General features: G+C 36.9%; 1 protein-coding gene across 4 annotated transcripts in view; it reads right to left on the reverse strand.

The window, feature by feature from the left end:
* LOC119534302 (gamma-secretase activating protein) overlaps nt 1–21078 on the reverse strand; it is a 120564-nt gene that overhangs the window by 94298 nt on the left and 5188 nt on the right. For all 4 annotated transcript variants that reach the window (XM_037836494.1, XM_037836493.1, XM_037836492.1 and 1 more), the window contains exons 2-5: nt 13957–14033; nt 12976–13032; nt 2844–2913; nt 2502–2555 (exon numbers count right to left, since the gene is read on the reverse strand). In XM_037836494.1, the coding sequence (XP_037692422.1) occupies nt 2502–2555; nt 2844–2913; nt 12976–13032; nt 13957–14033 (258 nt within the window). The remainder of the gene's footprint in view (nt 1–2501; nt 2556–2843; nt 2914–12975; nt 13033–13956; nt 14034–21078) is intronic.

The following is a 21078-nucleotide window of genomic DNA, read 5'->3' on the forward strand; positions in this document are numbered from 1 at the left end:
TTCCTCACTGGACCTTGAACAGCAAGTCTACCAAATATACTCTGGACTCAGGGTCTTTGTGTGGGCTGTTTGCTTTGCCAAAATAGGCTCTCCCCATAGCCACATGCTTGCTCCCTCCCTTTTTCAGATCTCTGTTTATAGGATCCCACCTACTATCCCGCCCCCGTCCCCCCATAAACTAAATGCACTCAAATCTTTATCTCAGATTCTACTCATAGGGAAAACCAAACTGAGACAAGAAGTGGTCTCGGGTCAGGATCACTCAAACCACAAGGGGCTCACATGAGAGGCTGGGAGAGTAAAACAGGGAAGAAGAGTAAACCAGTATATGTTAGTGTTAACAATATGTTAACATATAAGCTGCATAAACTAGTGAGCATCATGGGTCTTGAACTGCATGGAATGCATCTGAGAATTACCTACTTCAGGACTAAAAAAGAGAAGCATTTATTATTCAGCAACTTGCCCCCTATTGGTCATGAGTTGCCCTATTGGGCATCATCTCCAACCATACACCCAGCTTTCCCACATGTAGGTGGTTAAGAGATTTTCCCAAGAGCTCTATGCAGAAAGTAAGAAGTGGGTAAAGCTGCTGGAGTGAGGTGCTTTCAAATTATACCTAGTCAGAGCTGGTTCTCACAGTAGTGGCTAGAATTAAAGGTGAGCTAAAAAGATGTAAAGCTATCAGGTATCCAATAAGATAACTAAAAATGTTCATTCTGATACTTTTAAAGCTGCAAGCAGATAATCTCCCTACAGGCACATCAAACTTTAAATTCTTAGCAAGCATACCTGAATAAAATTTAATGCTGTAGTCGAATGAAATTTATAATAAAGTTGGTCTGAAAGTACATTTTATAATATACATATTATACATGACAATTAGGTACACACAGTAAACATCATGTAAAGATAATAATTACTACTGGGTTTACCAACTTAATAAAGAACTTCTAAGGCTAAAAGGAATAAGGTACAGGAAGAACTAAGGGGCACAGGGAGCCCAGACTCTCAATCTAGAAGAACACAAGCAGCTAGGCCTTTCACTCTCACTGACCATTACCCTTGTTTTGCCCATACCCTTTGTTAGAGGCCAGGACACCAATGCCCTAGGTTGTATTTCACTTAAGCTCTGAACTGAGCATTGCACTCAGTACGAAGAGGGTCAGAGAGTGCTAAGGGGCCTGGTGAGAGAGGGACATGGCACAGACGAGGGAAGGGGGCCATTGTGGTTCTGTGTAACACGGTGGGAACGAGGTTAAGGGCGGATAACACCCATGATGATACTTCAGGGAAAGCCTCCTGCCCACCAACATTTCCCATAAACTCTTCTGCTAAGGGCCCCTGAGAAGGTCCTATTCAGACTTGGCTCTTGCTCCCCTGCCCACTCTAAGCTGGCTCTGGCGGAAAATGTGTGTTGCAAGAGGGCCAGGACTGCCTCATAAGCCTCATGTGGAAAGTGTGTACAAAGGGTTTTCCCATCACATGCAACCACAGGAGAGTACATCTGAGTGAAAACAATGCTAACAAAAGAAGGAATTTAAGTGTCAAACAGAACAGATGGAAAGCACTGCAGGATCAGAACAGTAAGAAATTGTTATGAGATCTACTAGACAAAGGTTAAAAAATGGTAGTACACAAGTGATTATCATTGCGTGCACAAGATTTTTTAGAAGATATTTGAGCCAATGTTTAAAAATTAGATTTTAAGAGTCCAGACTTCTCTTGAAAAACTGGAAAAGCTTGCCCCACTGGGCTTACATCCCCCCATGGCTACAAAAGCTAAAGGTGAGTAGTGAGTTCCGCTGTGAAGATGTTCCCCAGCCCCCAACCTCTGACCCACCACTAGTGCCTACAGCACTTGAACTCTTTCTTCCAATAAAGAGAAGAAATATTTCTTAGTCTCTACCATAAATTTGGGAAGAGCAAAGACAAACCAATGGTCATGTGAATTTTTTCTTACACTCGATATGCTTTACTTATTTATATGGTTTTTCTGGCTCGTGTAGGCATCTGGGATTTCAACCCCAGATTAGAATGTAAGCTTCCTGAGGGCAGTTACCACGTTTCTTTTCCTACCACTGAATCCTCTGCAAGAAGCACAGTGCCTGACCCATAGCAGGTACTCAGTACTTGAGTTATAGATGGATGGATGACATTGAATGTTTAAAAAAGGCTTCAAAAAGATAATAAACTATGAAATGGCCTTCACAAATGAGTAGAATTGATTCTTATTTAGTACTGATGGACTATTCACAATGTGATAGGTATTAGTCAATACTTAGCCAGAAGAAGAAAAAAAGAAGTATGGTATATTGTTTTCTGTACTTTCTTGTTTACTTTTAAAAAAAATATTTTTTTTAATTCATGCTCATGCTTGACATGACCTTTGCCTTTTCTTTCTAAAATAAAGCTATTTCTAAAGATGCTTGAAATTTTACTTAATAGTCCAATAAATCTTCATCTAACAACAAGCGCTAAAAAAAGTATGATTTCATTACCTGGTTGAAGCTCATTCCTTCTTCCTTCTTCAGTAGATTGAACTAAACTTGCAGCTAATGGAAGAGAAAAAAAATCCATTAGCAATCGATTCATGTGGTGGCTCATTAAAGTTTACCATTTTATACCTAAAAGATCTGTCAGTGGATAATTAAGGTAGAATACAAAACATTCTTATCTGTAGGTTTATGTTGCAGATTCTTTTTATCAAATATAATTTTCCAAGAACATCTCTTTCCCAGAAAATCAATGTTATAGACTAATCTAATTTTGCCAAATCCAGTACTTTGAAACCCTTAAAAAGTACAGTTCTTTACATGAAGCAATAGAAGAGTTCAACTTACCTAGCAAAGTTCTCTCACTGTTGACAGAGCAACTGATAACTTGCAAGTCTTTCTCAAAGGTATAAATATGCTTTAAAAAAAAAGTATTTTTTCAATTTGGAGTTTCATATGAAATAACAATTGTATGACTATAAATTCCTATGCTGAGAAGTTCCAGATTATGTTTAAGGAAAAAAAAGGCCTTGTCTGGCACCGAAATTCAACCATGAAGTAACAGACCATAGTGGTTAAGAGACAGACCTTGTAACCAAACTAAACTCAGGTTCTAATTCTGACTCTACTGTTTGCTAGCAATTTGGCCTAAGGAAAATAACTCAACTTTTGTATACCTCCAACAGTAAAATAACTATCAGAATACCTATCTCATGAGATTGCTAGGAAGATCAAATGAGATTATCAATGTGAAGCTATTAATACGATGTATACCACACATAATAAGCACTCAAATATTGGCTGTTATAATTATTGAGGTGAGTAAAGTTTTCAACAACTTAAAGAACTTATTATAAGAACATTAGTTTGTTTTAGAGACTGTCACATGTGTACCTCCTCTAGGAGTCTCATATTTAGATAACTGTCAAAGTAATCCTTTATTTTTATTTAATTTTTTAAAATTTTCTTGTTGCTATATGAAATTTTCAAAATGTCGCAAGATTCCATTTCCTTGAGTGTTAAAGAAAATGAAAATGGTCATTTCGAAGGAGGATGTGAGGTACAGATTGAGGAACTGGAGACAATCACAATTATATTAGGTAAACTCTCTCCTAAGGTACACTCAGAGGATAAAGGGACAATAAAGAGTCACAGAACTCAAGAGAGAACAGGCTAAGAGAAACAGTGAATAGCAGAAGTACTGAGAAGATAATTAATACCGACAGACCAAACAAGACCTAAGAACACACTAGACCTCTATGGCCAAAAGCTGGTGGAAAAAAAGTTGGGAGAGTCAAGAAACAAGTGATCAGATTAATAAGAAGGCATTAAATTCAAGTAAGAATTCTGGTTTCCTTTGACTCTCGTCAAAGAGGTATCCCAAGTTTACAGGTAAGAACAATCATGGATTCTTAGTCATGGATTCTTAATCATGTATGCTAAATTTTAATGTTTTATCTTTTTAATTACAAAGTAACACATGAGCACAGTCTCCGTGTTTAAAAGATGCAAAAAAAACTGCCAAATAAAAAGTCAAAACCCTCATTATGCTTGCCATTTCCAACATCCTTCCAAAAGGAAGTATGCTCATAATTTACTCTATAGTTTTACAAATCTTTCAAAATGAGTTTTCAATTTATTCATGCACATGTTACAGAGTTTTATTGTTAGTTTTTTTTAAACAACTGAAATATAATTGTTCTGACAACTTGCTTTTTTCAAAAAGCAATGCATTTTGCAGAGCTTTCTGTGCAGTATACATATATAACTTCTTAATTCTTTAATGGATGTATAAATACCATAGAATTTAGTAATGGGCATTTAGATTGCTTCCTACTTTTAGGTATTACAATGATACAATGAACTTCCTTTTCATATATCTTCATTAGTTGCACAAGTATTTCTGTAGAATCAAAGCCTCAAAGTGGTTAATTTTGGGGTTAAAAGATATGCAAGTATCAGAATCTTCCATTGTAGGCAACAAAAAATTTGACCCAAACTAGTTTATGTGAAAAAACAATTAGTAGTTTCTGGAATTTGAGTAGCGTAGAGTATGTGGCTTCAGAATTGGCTTGATCCTGAGCCAGAAACTCCCATCTCTTGTTTTTCTGCATTCAATCCAGCCTTAGTCTCCACAAAGCAGTACCCAGGTGCCTCAAGTTCTACTCCCCCAAACCACAGCAGTTTCAGACCTCACATTCACATGTCACCAAACCCAATGTAAAAGAGAAGAGTCCATGTCCCAAACTCCCAGCAAAGTCCACGATCACTTGTATTCAGACAACTCAGGTCATAACCACTATTGTACGCACTAACCGAGAAGGTCTACATGAAGGGGAGTGGGGGGAAGGGGAGAGAGAGAGGATAAAGGAAAGAAAAAAATCAGGAACTTCTTATTTATGAATAAATAATACTTGGCTTCCCATAGACTACTGTAAAAAGAGATCATTCAGTAAGAACTTCAGAGAGAGAAAGCAAGGCAGAGTAGAACCACTTCTCCCTATTCCTCCCACTAAGAACAGGTAAAAATCCTTTTACATTATATATAGAACAAACCTAAGACGACTCTGAAAAGTGGAAAGAAGGGGGCAGAACAGCTTGGGACCTCAGGCCCCAAGGAATGACATGGTGGCAAGTTCCCTAGATTTTCCTTTTGCCTCATATATTTCAGATTTAAAGCTGAAGAAGCCCACAACCCAGAAATGCCAACAGAGGAAGACAAAAAAGCTCCCCTTAAGAGCCTGCTCTCTCTAGTCAAAGAATCAGGAAAGGGACAAGCTAGCAAGACAGAAAATTTTAGATGATAATTTCCCTACTCCAACCAAATACCACACACAAAAAATAAGCAGTCCCACTCCACCCCCATCAACAAAGGCTGAGTAGGGGGCTGGACCTCCACCCTCACGAATGGTATCAGAGAAGACCAAGCAGGAAACCAGGACCTTCATCCTGGGATGATGGCAATGAGCCTCCCCTCTCCCTGCCCCCAGCTCCAATACAGTATCAGTGGAAGTCACCCAGGGATTCTGGACTTCCGCCCACACCCAGCACTAAGGAGAGGCCCCATCCTTTCCTCCTGCAGTGGTGTCAGTGGAGGCTGAGTTGGAAGATGGAACTTTCACTATCATCCAGTGATAACTAGGCCTACCCCTCACACAGCATCAGTGGAGGCCACATGGGGAACCGTAACAAGACCTCCCTGCCCCTCCTAGCTGGAGAGGATCACTAGGGGCCTGGTTGGAAGCCTGAAGTCCCACCTCTGCCCAGCAGTGACAAGGCATCCCTCTCCCAAGGGTGTGGAAGGAGGACAGTGGGGAATATGGATCCTCACTCCTACCTAGCAGTGCAACCATCAGAGGAGGCATGTTAATACAGAATGTCTAATAGCACAACACTCAAAATGTACAGGATACAATTAAAAGTCATGCATCATACAAAGAACCAGGAAAATCTCAACTCAAACGAGAGAAGACAATCAAAAGCCATCTACACTGAGATGAAACAGACATTGGAATTATCTGATAAAAATTTTAAAGCTCCAACATAAAAATTCTTCAATAAGTATAAACGTGCTTGGAACAAATGAAAAAATTAGAAGTCTCAGCAAGGAAATAGAAGATATAGAGAAAACACAAATGGAAGTTTTAGAACTGAAAATTACAATAACCAAAATTAAAAACTCTGAAAAAAACAAATAGTGAACCCTAATGTAAACCATGGACTATAGTTAATAGTACAATTATAAAAATGCTCTTTCAGTTGTAACAAGGTACCGAAGTAATGCAAGGAGTTAATAATATATTAACAGGATGGTAAATGGGAACTCTGTATTTTATGCATGATTTTTCTATAAACCTACAACTTCTCTAATTAAAAAAAAAGCTCAATGAATGGGCTCAACAGCAGAAAGGAGAAGAGAGAAGGAAAGAATCAGTAAATTTAAAGGTTAACGGTAGAAACCATCCAATATTAACAGAAAGAAAAACAAACAAACAAAATGAACAGAACCTCAGGGACCTCAGATCTAACAGTTGTGTCACTGGAGTCCTGAAGGAGAGGAGAAAGAGAGTGAAACTGGGGAAAGTTTGGGGAGAAATAATGGCTGAAAATGTCCAAATTTGGCAAGAAACATACAAATTTAAGTAGGGAGTAAACCCCAAAAACGATAAATCTATACCAAGATACATTATAATCAAACTTCAGAAAACTAGAGAAAAGGAAAAAAATCTTGAAAGCAGCAAGAAAACAAATGACACTTGATCAATAGGGGAAAACAATTCAAATAACAACAGATCTCTCCTCAGAAACCATGGGGGCCAGAAGGAGGTGGCACACTGTTTTTCAAGAGATGAAAGCAAAGAACTTTCAACCCTGAATTCTATATCTGGTGATATTATCCTTCAAGAATGAAGGGGAGAAGGAGGAACCTAAGATAGCGGCTAGGTGAGACAGGGCAAAAAAGCACCTCCATGAAAAATACTAGATAAAAGCCAGAAAGTGACCCAGAATACCAGTTCCAGTGATGCACCAGCCAGACAAGGTCTGCTAAATCCACAGGGACTGTGCATTTGGTGAAACTGGAAGTCTATATTCTGAAATGAGTGAGTGAGCTGGCTAAAAGTCCACGGCCGCACTGCGGTGTGGGGAGACCATGGGTTGGTGTTTGGAGACAGACTAGCTCTTTTACAAAAAAAAAAAAAACCGGGAGCAGCTGTGGTTATGACAGTGAGAACCACGCAGTGAAGCATGGCAAGAGAGGACTGGGCCAAGTCTCAGTGTCTGGCGTGGAGGATAGCCAGCTGCTGATTGACCCGGGGCCAGGAGGGGCAGAGGGGAGCCAAAAAAAGAAAGAAACAGCACCCCTTGCAGCCATCTTCCCAGTGGGCTGGAGACGCTCCTGCCCGGGCCAGAGCTATAGCCCAGAGCCGGGCCAAAGGTCCCAGTGTGACAGGAAGTGATTCCCAAAGCACCGCGCACATGCCACAATATCAGCGGTGGTAAGCGGACTTTAGTGCACCCACAGCTAATTGTCCTGGAGCTGGGACGGTGGAGCTGTGCAAAAAGGGGGAAATTAACATCCCCCATTCAACCGTCTTTAAAGCAGGTTGGGAACGCCCCTGCATGGCCCAGCAGCCCAGGGCCTCCCTGGAGGCCAGCGCACACTTGTGACATGGCACAACCTTCCCTCAGCACAGGTCCTGGAAGAGCACGGCTGAGAAGGGGGGCCCGCTCAGAAATCCCAGGGACCCTACACCAAAAACGTCCCTAACCACCCTGCCTCCCTAACCACCCAGACACACGCCCCACATTCAGGGCAGACAGCACCAACAACACACCCAAACTCATTGCACCAATTGAACCCCACCAAGAAGCAGATCCCCACACACCACAAAGACAAAGTTGGGGAGAACTGACTTGAGGGGAATAGGTGACTGGTGAACACCATCTGCTGGTTAGTTAGAGAAAGTGTACACCACCAAGCTGTAGATCTGACAAATCAGAAATCAGTATTTTTTATATCCGGAAAGAACTCTATCAAGTAAGCAAATGCCAAGAGGCCAAAAACAACAGAAAATTTTAAAGCATGTGAAAAAACAGACAATATGGAGAACCCAAACCCAAACACCGAAATCAAAAGATCAGAAGAGACGTAGTACTTGACGCAATTAATCAAAGAACTACAGACAACCAACCAGGCACAAGATATAAAGGATATGAACCAGGCACAAGATATAAAGGATATGAATAAGAATATAAAGGACATGAATAAGAGCATGGCACAGGATATAAAGGACATAAAGAAGACCCTAGGAGAGCATAAAGAAGAACTTGCAAGAGTAAATACATAGAAGATCTTATGGAAATAAAAGAAACTGCTGGCCAAATTAAAAACACTCTGTATACTCATAATACAAGATTAGAGGAAGTTGAACAAAGACTCAGTGTCCTTGAGGACCACAGAATGGAAAATGAAAGAACAAAAGAAAGAATGGAGAAAAAAATCGAAAAAATCGAAATGGATCTCAGGGATACGACAGATAAAATAAAATGTCCAAATTTAAGACTCATTGGTGTCCCAGAAGGGGAAGAGAAGAGTAAAGGTCTAGAAAGAGTATTCAAAGAAATTGTTGGGGAAAACTTCCCCAACCTTCTACACAATATAAATACACAAAGCATAAATGCCCAGCAAACTCCAAATAGAATAAATCCAAATAAACCCACTCCGAGACATATTCTGATCAGACTCTCAAATACTGAAGAGAAGAAGCAAGTTCTGAAAGCAGCAAGAGAAAAAGCAATTCACCATGTACAAAGGAAACAACATAAGACTAAGTTGTGACTACTCAGCGGCCACCATGGAGGTGAGAAGGCAGTGGCATGACATATTTAAAATTCTGAGAGAGAAAAATTTCCAACCAAGAATACTTTATCCAGCAAAACTCTCCTTCAAATTAGAAGGAGAGCTTAAATTTTTCACAGACAAACAAATGCTGAGAGACTTTGCCAATGAAAGACCTGCCCTACTTCAGATACCAAAGGGAGCCCTACTGACAGAGAAACAAAGAAAGGAGAAAGAGATATAGAGAATTTTAACAGACATATATAGTATCTTACATTCCAAATCACCAGGACACTTATTTTTCTCTAGTGATCACGGATCTTTCTCCAGAAGGGACCATAAACTGGGACATAAAACAAGCCTCAATAAATTAAAAAAAAAAAAAAATGAATTTATTCAAAGCACATTCTCTGACCACAGTGGAATACAAATAGAAGTCAATAACCATCAGAGACTTAGAAAATTCACAAATAACTGGAGGGTAAAAATGAGGGGGAGATGAAAACATTCCTGGATAATCAAAAGCTGAGGGACTTCATCACCAGTAGATCAGTCCTATGAGAAAGGCTAAAGGGAATTGAGCAGGCAGAAAGGAAGGGACACTAAATAATTGTCTGAAACCACATGAAGAAATAAAGATTTCCAGTAAAGATCACATGGTAAATATAAATAACCAATATTACTTTATTTTTGATTTGTAACTCCACTATTTACATCCTACAGGATCTAAAATACATAAACTGTAATGACAAATCAGTGGTTTTGGACTCAATGCAAAATATGTAATTTTTGACAAGAACTACATAAAGGTGGGAGAATGGAGGAGTATAGGAACATAGTTTATGTGTCCTATTGAAGCTAAGTTGGTATCAAAGAAAAACAAGATTGTTATAGATTTAAGAAGTTAAATTTAAGCCCCACAGTAAACACAAAGAAAGTATCAGAGAATATGACCACAGAGATGAAAAGTAGAGTATGGGTTATGAGAAGTGAGGGAAGGGACAATGGGGAGTTAAGAAAATGAGTGTAGGGTTTCTGTTTGGGGTGAAGGGAAATTTATAGTAATGGATGGTGGGAAGGTGATAGCATTGCAACATTCTAAATGTGATTAATCCCACTAATGGAATGCTACGGAGGGGTTGGAATGGGAAGATTTAGGCTGTATATATGTTTCCACAATTGAAAAAAAAAAAAAGAGAAAAAGACAGTCTAAATAGATAATGACAATTAAATGCCAAGGATGATCCTGGATGGAGGACAGGAGGCTCAAAGGGGCACAGTTGGGACATAAGAAAAAAAAAAAGGAATATAGAATACAAGCTTTGTATCAATGTTGAGTTTCTTGAACTTCTTAGCTGCACTTAATGGGATTGCATAAAAGAATGTTCTTGTTCGTGGGAATTGTATATATGAATTATATTGTTTGTTCAAGGATGTGTGCAGCTTGCGCTCATATGTTCAGAAGACAGAGCAATAGATGATGGAGGATAGATAGGGAGGGAGGGAGGGAGGGAAAGAAAGAAATGGTGGTGTGACAGGATGTTAAAGTTGGTGGATCGGGGGAGGGGGGTCGGGGTATGCTGGAGTTCTGTGTATGGGTTTTGTATTGTTTTTGCAACTGTTCCTGTAAGTTTGAATTTATTTCAAAATAAAATTTAAAAAAAAAAGAATGAAGGGGAAATAAAGACATACTTAGATGAACGAAACAATGAGAATTTGTCGTCAATATACCTGTCCTAAAAAAATGTCTAAATAAAGTTCTTGAAACAGAAAGGAAATGACAAAAGGAGGAATTCTGGAATATCAGGAAGGAAGAAATAACAATAGAAAGAGCAAAAATATGTATAAATATGAGATTTTTTTTCTTCCTCTTATGTTTTCTAAACTATGTTTGATGGTTGAAGCAAAAAGTATAACACTGTCTGATGTGGATCTTAAAATATAGAGAGGAAATATTTAAGATAATTATATTATAAATGAAGGAAGATAAAGGACTTAATGGGAGATAAGGGTTCCATACTTAACTTGAACTGATAAAATGTCAACACCAGTAGATCTCTGAGGTGACCGAACAGTTCTGTATCTTGACTGTGGTAGTGATTACAGGAATTCACACACATGATAGAACGGCATAAAATTAAATGCACACTTTCTACTAATGTCAGTTTTCTGGTTTGATATTTTACTATAGTTATACAAGATATAAACACTGGGTGAAACTAGGTGAAGGACACACAGGATATAGATTCACTATTTTTGCAACTTCCTATAAATGATACTTATTTCAAAATTAAAAATTAAAAAAAAAAAAACCAGAAAAAAACTTTGAGACAAATACGGGGAAGACAAAAGACTCAGGCACCATTTTATCCCACTCTGATACTCTAACACAGAGAAAAAGCACCATCTTCCTCTTGGTGATACCTTTCCAAGTTAAAAGCATAGTACAATAATACCTGACAAGAATTATTTAAAGTTCAACAGAACTTGGCATACAAATTCATTGCCTCAAAAAAGCCAGTATAGGGCCAATAAAAATCATGTGGGTTAGAATTTGTCAGGAGAATTTGTGTGAGCTGGAGGAAGAATTGTTTAACAGCCATAGTTTAGAAGCAAGATCAGTCCATTTACAAAAGGGTTTAAATTTCCCATTAATTTATCCTTATTTTCTGGGCTAATCTCCATATTTTGAACTCCAAAAAAGCCTTGTCACTGGAAGAAATCTGAAAAACAGCCACTCTGGAGGGATCTTACCACAGCCAATACATCGAAAAATATTTACTGAATTCCTGCCACATAAAAAACAGCAAACAGAGCAATGGTGATAAAATGCATTGATTTGTAAAATGCTCCTTAATCTCAAGCACTTATAGTCTGAGCAGAGAAAAATGTCTACAAAGTTAGTAGCGCCAAATATGACCAGACTGACAGACTAGAAGAGCCTGTGATATCTCCTCTCAACCCACCTTTTTAAAATACACTCCACATAGAAATGAAGCTAAGGACTGTGCAAATCAATGTGACCCTCAGCATTAGATTGGTTGGGTTAGAGAAACGGGAGGAGAGCTGAAAGTGCCTAAACGAAATGAGAAGGAAAGCTCTGTGGGCAAATTCTTGACCTAGATAAATCTCTCCCCATTCAACAAAAAGAAAATTGAAAATAAAAACAGTAATACTACTACTACGTAATACTAATAATCATGATGATGATGGGACTATGAAAGACACTGAAAGATAAGACAAAGGTAATACTGCTCTAAAACTTGAGATTTTATTGTATATCTCTTTTCCTAAACTTTGTATTTTCAAAGTTAACACAATGTTTGTCTTGATCACCACTGTGTCTCTAGCACCTGACATAGGGGAGACAATCAAAACATTTTTGTTGGATCAGTGGGTGAATAAATGACTGAATGAGGGTGAAAGAAGTGAAAGAATGGGAAAGGAGAGAAATAACCAAGCAAGATATTGGAAGCCTGCAGAGTAAGGTGACCAGTGAGAAATTTGGAATGGATAAAAGACATTTAAGCACAAAAATGTCTAACATTCAATTCTAAACTGTTTTTGCATAGGCACAAAATTACTCCCTTCCCCACTTTGCCCCAAGAATTAGGCAAAGCCTGTCACATCAACCTATACTTTATGTGAATGGTTTGGGGCAAAATAAAGGAATGGGGTCTGGGTTCTGTACTTGGATCTTTGAGAAGTAATGGAAGGCAAGATAAGTGAAGGTTGAGCAGAAGCAGAACTCAGAACCAGAGGTCACCAGGAGATTCTATGCTCTTGGGAACATACAAATTTTGGGGACGGCACTGGATTTCCTACATTCCTACAGACTATTGGACGTTTAGTTTGAGCCAATTTTATTTAAATCTCAAAGGACTAAGAGACTTCAACTAGCATCTTAGTTAAATATGAATTCCTGTTTTGGTACAGGAGTCTTTGTACCCTTTTTTTTTTTTTAAGATGATGGTACCAAGAGATGGTAAAAGGGAGAAGGGAAGGAAGGCAAAGAAATATAAACTAAATGTTTAGAAAATGAAATGGGGATTTATATCTAGAAAAAGGAGGGGACATAAGGAAAAATCTAAAAGCAGTAAAGTAACCAATGAGAAATCCATGATATATGGTGATTTTTACCTGATTTTGTCTGGTTTGGCAATCATATAATCCAAAGAAGACATTTCCCCTAACATCCTGAAAAAGATTTAACCAAATATTCATTAAATGCCATTGTCTAGGATGTTTGGATGTTACTAGTAAAAAAAAAAAAACGAAACAAATGAACAAACAAAAAAACTCTGCAATAATCCAATCAATCTTAGCAATAAACACTCTAAAGTAAGTTTGCAGTGTATGCCAAAAAGATACTGAATCTGTTTCAGATAGTTATATGGGCTTGAAGAGTGAGTGAAAGTGCCAGGGTCCTGGCCATGTTTTGGGAACCTGTTTAGTAGAACTGAGCATGGGAAAGGAGCCATTTACACCTTTGGGAAAATATATATGGTGTATTTGGGGAGTGGCTAGAAAAAGAACACAATATTTTTATAATTAAAACTTTTTAAATCATACAATTTCTCAAATGCACCACCCTTGGATACAATTTAAAATAATAAGTCGTTTTTCAACTATAAAAAGTACAGTGATACAACTGTGTAAAGCAAACTGGCTATCAAAACTCTTCTTTCGTATTTCACTAATATTGTAAAGTTATCAGTAAAGTTAGGATTTTTTTTCCTTAGAACACAACTTTGAAAACACATTGTTAAATAATGCTCAAAAATCTGTTTGAATGAATGACTTAGAGTAATCATATTTAAGTTTCTAAATGATAATTTAACATTAATTTGATTTAAACATCTTTTACTTGGCATTTTTTCCTCTAAAAATGGATTTCCTCATTTGTTTATTAAAAAAAAAAATTGACCACAGCATTAGACATTGGTACATTCAATTTTATTTTATTTTAAAAAGAAAATATTTCAAAAGACTGAATTTCAATCACTATTAAATTTCAAAAAAAACAAAATTGTACATTAAGGTTAAATGCCAATAGATTTTATCCATTACTCTTCAATAAGATATATTATAGATTTCTATAAAAAGAAAAAATAAACATACCTTACAGGTATAAATTATATTTCCATTCCTTTCAACATTTAATACACGTAAACTCTCGTAATTATTTTCCAAAACATCTGAAATGATAAGATGATAACAGCAAGTTAATACTTAGCAAGAAATCTTTAAAAATATATCTAACAGGAAAGGGTGGGGCAAGATGGCGGAGTGGTGAGGTGTAGAATTTAGTTATTCCTGTAGGGCAGCTAGAAAATAACCAGGAACTGTATGGAACAGCCGTTTTGGGGATTTCTATGACTGGTCATGTATCGTACATCAGTCTGGAATGGGTGGAAGGGCTGAGATCACAGCGAAGATCTTAATGAATATATTCAAGTGCTGATTGTGGTTATAAGTGCACAACTATGTGGTGATACTGTGAACAAGTGATTGCACACTGTGGATGACTGTGTGGTATCTGAATGTATTTCTATAAAATTGAAGGGAAAAATATAAACAGGGATATAAGTGCTGGAGAAAATATGGAGAGAGGGATGCCCCTATTTACTATTACTGGGGAAGTAGAATGGAGTAGCCTATCTGGAGGACAGTATGATGGTTCCACAAGAAGCTAAGTGTGTGGGGGCCATAAGGTCCTGCAACCTCATTATAGGTATATACTTGGAAGATCTGAGAGCAGAGACATGAATGGACATTTTCAAACTGGTGTTTATGGCAGCAGTATTCACAATTTGCAATGTATGGAGGTGGCCTAAGGGTACATCGACTGAGGAACAGAATGGTGAACTGTGGTGTATGCATACAATAGAACACTGAGCAGCTGCAAGATGGAAGGAAGCTGTGAGACATGCAATTAGGGGACTGGATCTTGAGGACAGCATTTTGAATGAAGTACACCAGGAACAAAAAGACAAACATTATAATGCCTCACTAATATGGACTAATTATAATGTGTAAATTCTGAGAATTGAATCTTAGAGCACAGCTTATCAGGGGACCACTTATTGTAATGGTCCCTAGATTGTAAGCTCTTACAGCAGTCCCATGTATTCCTCAGTTCTAATGGTTATCTCCAAATTCTGAGATGCTGAGCTCTTTGTGTATAACCTGGTTGGTCTCTGGAACTCTGGGTATCTCTGTGACACCTAAAACTCAGAATTAGAGCTCGGTAGCTATGAATGTCAGTATTACTCATACAGCAAACGCTCAAAAAGCTGAAAAAGAGTTCAGACTTCAATTAGAAATATGAATGAAGTGGATCTGGTTAGGACTAAGGCAAATCATGCCAAAGGGTAAAGGACATTATTGACTGTGTTTTAAAACTTCAGCTTCTATGTGAGACCAAGGGAAGAGACGTTTATTTGGTGCAGGATCTATATTTCCTGCAGCACAGTAAATAATTTAACTTGTACAGTAAGTTTATTCAAACACCATAATTACATGGAACTTTGAGTAGGAAGTGAGATCTGGTAGGTTTGTACAGGTTAGCGCGAAATCCCGATACATCCCAAAGTAATTTGGGCAGAGAATGAAAATATATTTGCAGGGCCCCCCCTGAGGAACTGGGGAAAAATGTGGAAATGTTGGACTTCCCCACCTGGGTTATTCCTGATATTGTCACAAACATTGAGGAATAACAATTTAGTAGGCCAAGCCCTCAATCTTGGGGCTTACCCTTATGAAGATTGTTAATACAAAGGAGAGTCTAAGCCTACTTATAATTGTACCTAAGAGTCTCCTCTAGAGAACCTCTTTGTTGCTCAGATGTGGCCTGTCTATGTCTCTGTCTCTGTCTCTCTCTCTCTCAGCCCATTCAGCAGGTGAACTCACAGCCCTCCTCCCTACATGGGATATGACTCCCAGGTGTGTAAATCTCCCTGGCAACGCGAGACATGACTCCTGGAGATGAGCCTAGACCCAGAATCGTGGAATTGAGAAAATCTTCTTGACCAAAAGGGGGAAGTGAAATGAAACAAAATAAAGTTTCAGTGGCTGAGAGATTTCAAATGGAGTCGAGAGGTCACTCTGGAGGGCATTCTTAAGTGATATATAGATATCCCTTTTTAGATTTTTAGGTTTGGAATAACTAGAAGGAAATACCTGAAACTGTTGAACTGCAACCCAGTATCCTTGATTCTTGAACGCAATTGCATAACTATGTAGCTTACATGGTGTGACTGTGTGATTGTGAAAACCTCGTGGCTCACTCTCCCTTTATCCAGTGTATGGACAGATGAGTAGATAAAAGGGGACAAAAACTAAATGAAAAATAGGGTGGGATGGGGGGTGGAATGTTTTGGGTGTTCTTTTTTTACTTTTATTTTTATTCTTGTTTTTATTCTTTTTGGAGTATGGAAAACGTTCAAAAATAGACTGGGGTGATGAATGCACAACCATATGATGGTACTGTGAATAGCTGATTGTACACTGTGGATGATTTTATGGTATGTGAATATATCTCAATAAACCTGAATTTAAAATAAAAAATATATATCTAACAAATACAATGTTAATGAAACAAGCCAAATACAGAACAATATATACTTCTGATTTCAATATATAGAGTTTAAAAGCAGGCAAACTAATCCATGGTATTAGAAGTCAGAATAGTAGTGATCTTTGGGGAAGAGGGGAAGAGAAAAGTAGTAGTAAAAGGGACCTTCTGAGGTAATGTACATCTTGGGTACTAGTGTGTTCATTTTAAAATAACTCACTGAGCTGTTCACTCTTGATCTGTATACTTTTCTACGTGTAAGTTATACTTCAATAAGATTAAAGTACCAACTCTTGCTTTATATATTTTGAAATATGTTTTAGATGCATGGAATTACTCATTTAGATATAGAATTGTTACATCTTCCTGGTGGATTGACTCCTTTGTTCATTATGAAGTCCTTTTCTATCTCTAATAATTCTTTTTGCTTTAAAGTCTGCTTTGTCTGGTTAGTGTTTGCATGGTATAACTTTTTTGATCCTTTTATTATTAACCTTCCTGTGGTCTTATATTTAAGATATGTCTTATAAGTATTATGTAATTGGGTTTCCTCCAAATCTGAAAATCTTATAATTTTAAATGGAATATTTAGAATATTTAAATTTAATGTGTTACTGATATTTTGGGTTTATACCTATCATTTTATTATTTTTTCTATGTCTCATCAGTTTTACTCTTTTATTTCCCTCTTATGGATCAATCAAAAGGTTTTTATTTCATTTTCCATTTATTAGCTTATCCCATTTATTAACTTATGCTTTCCCATTTATTAACTTATGCTTTTTTATTCTTTTATTGGTTAAAGATTATAACATGTATCTTTGACTAATTATATTTTAATATAATATGGTTCCAAGAAAAAGGAAGCATTTAGAACTCCTTACACACAGTTAATGGGAGCATACATTGGAAAACTGTTTGGCAGTATCTACTAAATTTGAACATATACATTTCTTAAGTCAAAGAATATCTATGGCACTATAGTTCATAACAGCCAAAACCAGAAACCCAAAATGTCCTTATGAGAAGAATGGATAAATTGTGGTACATTCAATCAATTAAATATTGTACAGCAATGAGAATGAATGAACACGCTCTAACAACACAAAATAGTTGAGCAAAAGAAGCCCAGAACCTCTTCCTCCCTATCAAAAAATAATAAAAAAAGGGACAAACCATATAATTTAGTTATATACAAAGTTTGAAAACAAGCAAAAGAAATCTACGGCGTTAGGACTTCTGGAGTTCTGTTAGTGCTCTGTTTCCTGCTCTGGGTGCCAAGACAGGGATGTGTTCACTTTGTGAAAATTAACTGAGCTGTGCACTTAGGATTTGTGTACTTTTCTGTATGTAGGTCATATTCTAATGAAGGTTATAAAGATTCTTTACACAAAACATTTAATTTTAAGTTACCTGACATTCATCTTGCTTCTAAAATCTTAGGATATTTCTCTCCATTCTATAGTTAAAGGATTTAAAAACTGATAGATATAGTACAGATAATTATATCATCAATTGGGGAGAAATACAAATTTCCCCAATTTCCTCAAAATTATCCAAAATTAAATTACTTAAACTTTTGACTCATTATTTATACATGAATAGTATATTTTTAGATGTTTAAATATCACTACATGGATTATGACAAATTCTGCAAAATATTCTATAACTCAGAGCAAATTTTAGTTTGCATTCCTGATTAAAAAGAAAAGAATAAAGGAAGAAAAATAAGGATAATTAGTGACCTGGACTCCTGAATTGGAATTCAGGCTAGGAAATATTTTGAGACAGGAAGAGCAGGTTTCATGAGAACCTACACGTCATCCTGAGATCTCTCTCCCCCACCCCTCACAAGAAGAAATCGTCTGGACCTTCCGGGGCAGAGGGAGGAGGGAGTGAGGAGTGTTTTTTATATAGGAGTATAGACATTTTTTCAAGTTCTGAGCCATCAGACAAACTTCCCACTGATTAAAATTTTAAAAATCAGTAAGGATAATCAGTCTCTTAGGAGAATAATATGACAAATAATTAGCTTACTGCTAAATAGGTCCTCACAATTCAGAGTTCTCATTTCAGTCTCATCCTCACTATGTGTAAGGTATTACAGACCAATTGTACGGATAAAACAAGTGTGTTTCAATGAAGTTAAAATAATTGACCAACATCATATGGCAAAAAAAGTGGCATAGACTGATCTCAAACCTAGAAAAATGTAAACAGAACAACAGACTAAGCTTTTTATATCAAGCTTACAATGGGAAAATGAATAACTGCTCAAAAATCCTCTTAAGGTAGATTTTATAGACATCTAAGGAGAATTTCAGTGAGTTCCTTTTCATCCTGCACATGACTCTGACAACTTCTGGAATGCAATGTGTCAATATTTAGAGAAGTATTTAGAGAAGTATTTCTTCTTTCAAGATAAATGGATACTGGGAGAAACCTTCTCAAAAGTACACTTAAAAGGTTTCAGCAAGATAAGGAACTCCTTCACAGTAAATCTTGTTGACAAAACCCAATTTCCTTGCAAAAGCACATCTATTTTCAAATCACTAAAAGATTAAGGAGAAAAATTATCTGACAAATGCAGATTACAAGGAATGAGATATACTTATCCCATTAAACCAATGGTTCTCAATTCTGGCTATATGTTTCAATCATCAGGGGAGTTTTTAAAAGAACACTGATGACAAAGCCCTATCCAAGATATTCTAATTTTATTGGGCTGGTGTGGCGCCCAGCCACTAGTGTGCATTCATGTATGAGTGTGTGTGTGTATGTGGGTGTGTGTGTGTGTGTGTGTGTGTAAATTTCCCAGGTGATTCTAATGTGCAGCCAAGGCTGAAAACCATTGCATTACATATTTATGTTATATGTTAAAAAATTTTCATTAGGCTGCATACTAGGACCAGCTTATAATGTGATCATGATAGACAGAGATGAAAGAAATAAAAATAATGCCTTCATGGGTACTTTAAATAGTAATAACTGCAGGCTTTCATTAAGCCTACAGTTTTGTACATTTTGAGGACATTTAAGTTAGACAAATTTGGCAATGTTGCAAATTCAGAGACCCATGTCTCACCATACACTACTAACCCATTAGCCCTTTCTCCCAAGATTAGTTGCTCATATTTTAGACACACCCTTTTAGAAGTATTCAATAACCTCTTGGCTTATTCATTCTGACTCTTCTACCAAAAGATAATCACTGGAAAGTCCAGAGGAGGAAGTTTAGCAATTTCAAATGAGGAAATGTTGTTTAATTTTACAGTCCAGCATACCAGCACTCACGAGGGAAAAAACGTAGCATTTTAATAGGTAAGACACTTGCATAAGTAAGCCTACTAGGGAAAGGAAAGTACCTAGATATTAAAGGTGTTGGCAAGTCACAGCTCATATAAAACAGATGCTGGTTTGTCAGATTTTCTTGTTCATTCCAATCTATTCTTTGCCAAGCACAAGTGAGTATACCTTACAGGAAGTATTTTCCAAAAGTATAAACTGTGTTCCTAATTGCTATGAGACAAAAATTAAATGAAAGTAATTTCTGGTCTTTCCAATGACTAGGGGGATAATCAGGCAGTCTTATACAAAAAATTGAATTAGTTCCAAATACATAGATCAAGAGGTTTGGAAATATGATTACGCCTATGACATTCCTATTCTGTAAATAATTCACATATAAGTCCTCAGGCTCACCATGATCAATATTATAATTCTTCAACCTATGCAGTAAATATCATCATGTGGTTATATTTTGTATTCTGAATAAAATGAGAAAAAGCAAGGATGGGGTGAATGGTTAAGAAGCAATAAAAAAAGACAAGGATTGAAAAGGAAACTAGAAAGTAGAGAAGGAAGAGTGAAAAGGACAATGGAAAAACAGTAGTGAAACAATAAATGAAAGCAATGTAACTAACTCAATTCCCTGGCCCCCAAATCATTTTGAGGGAAATTAACAACAAAAAATCGCCACCCTTAAATCAGTCGCCTGATAAAATACATCACTTCCTTAGAAGAAATGAATTATTACAATATTAGAAAGACTGACTCAATCTGGTATATCATAAATCAAAGACAAATCAAAGTAGGCAAGAAGATGTAGGCAAGAAAACATGTTTTTTCCTGCCTTAAACATATGTAGTATTTCAACCTCAGAAAATTTACATCCATGGATCCTTTCTTAGTTTCCTGAGGATATGATCCAGCCCAACAACGGATTAAGCATTGGATACAAAACTGAATATATAAAATCAATTGCATTGCTATACACCCCCAATAATTAGATCATGTAATGTTTTTAAATGTGCCATTTATAAGAGCAACAGAAAGTAAATAACCTAGGAATAGATCTAGCAAAAGATGTGCAGAACTTTCATGGAGAAAATTCTAAAACTTTATTAATAGACATTAAAGAGGATCTATATGAATAGCAAGTTATACTTTGTTCATGGTTAGGAAGATTCAATATTTTACAGATGCCAGTTCTCCCCAAGCAGATCTATAGATTCAAAGCAATTCAAATAAAAATCCCAGCAGAGGTTTTGGTGAAATCTGACAGGATGATTCCAAAATATACATAAAAGAGCAAAGGGCCTAGAAGAGACAAGAGGCTCCTGAAGAAGAAGACAGTTAGGGGACTTAACCAACTAGTTATCAAGACT

The sequence above is a fragment of the Choloepus didactylus genome, chromosome 5, assembly GCF_015220235.1.
Source record: "Choloepus didactylus isolate mChoDid1 chromosome 5, mChoDid1.pri, whole genome shotgun sequence".
In the NCBI taxonomy this organism is placed as follows: Eukaryota; Metazoa; Chordata; class Mammalia; order Pilosa; family Megalonychidae; genus Choloepus; species Choloepus didactylus.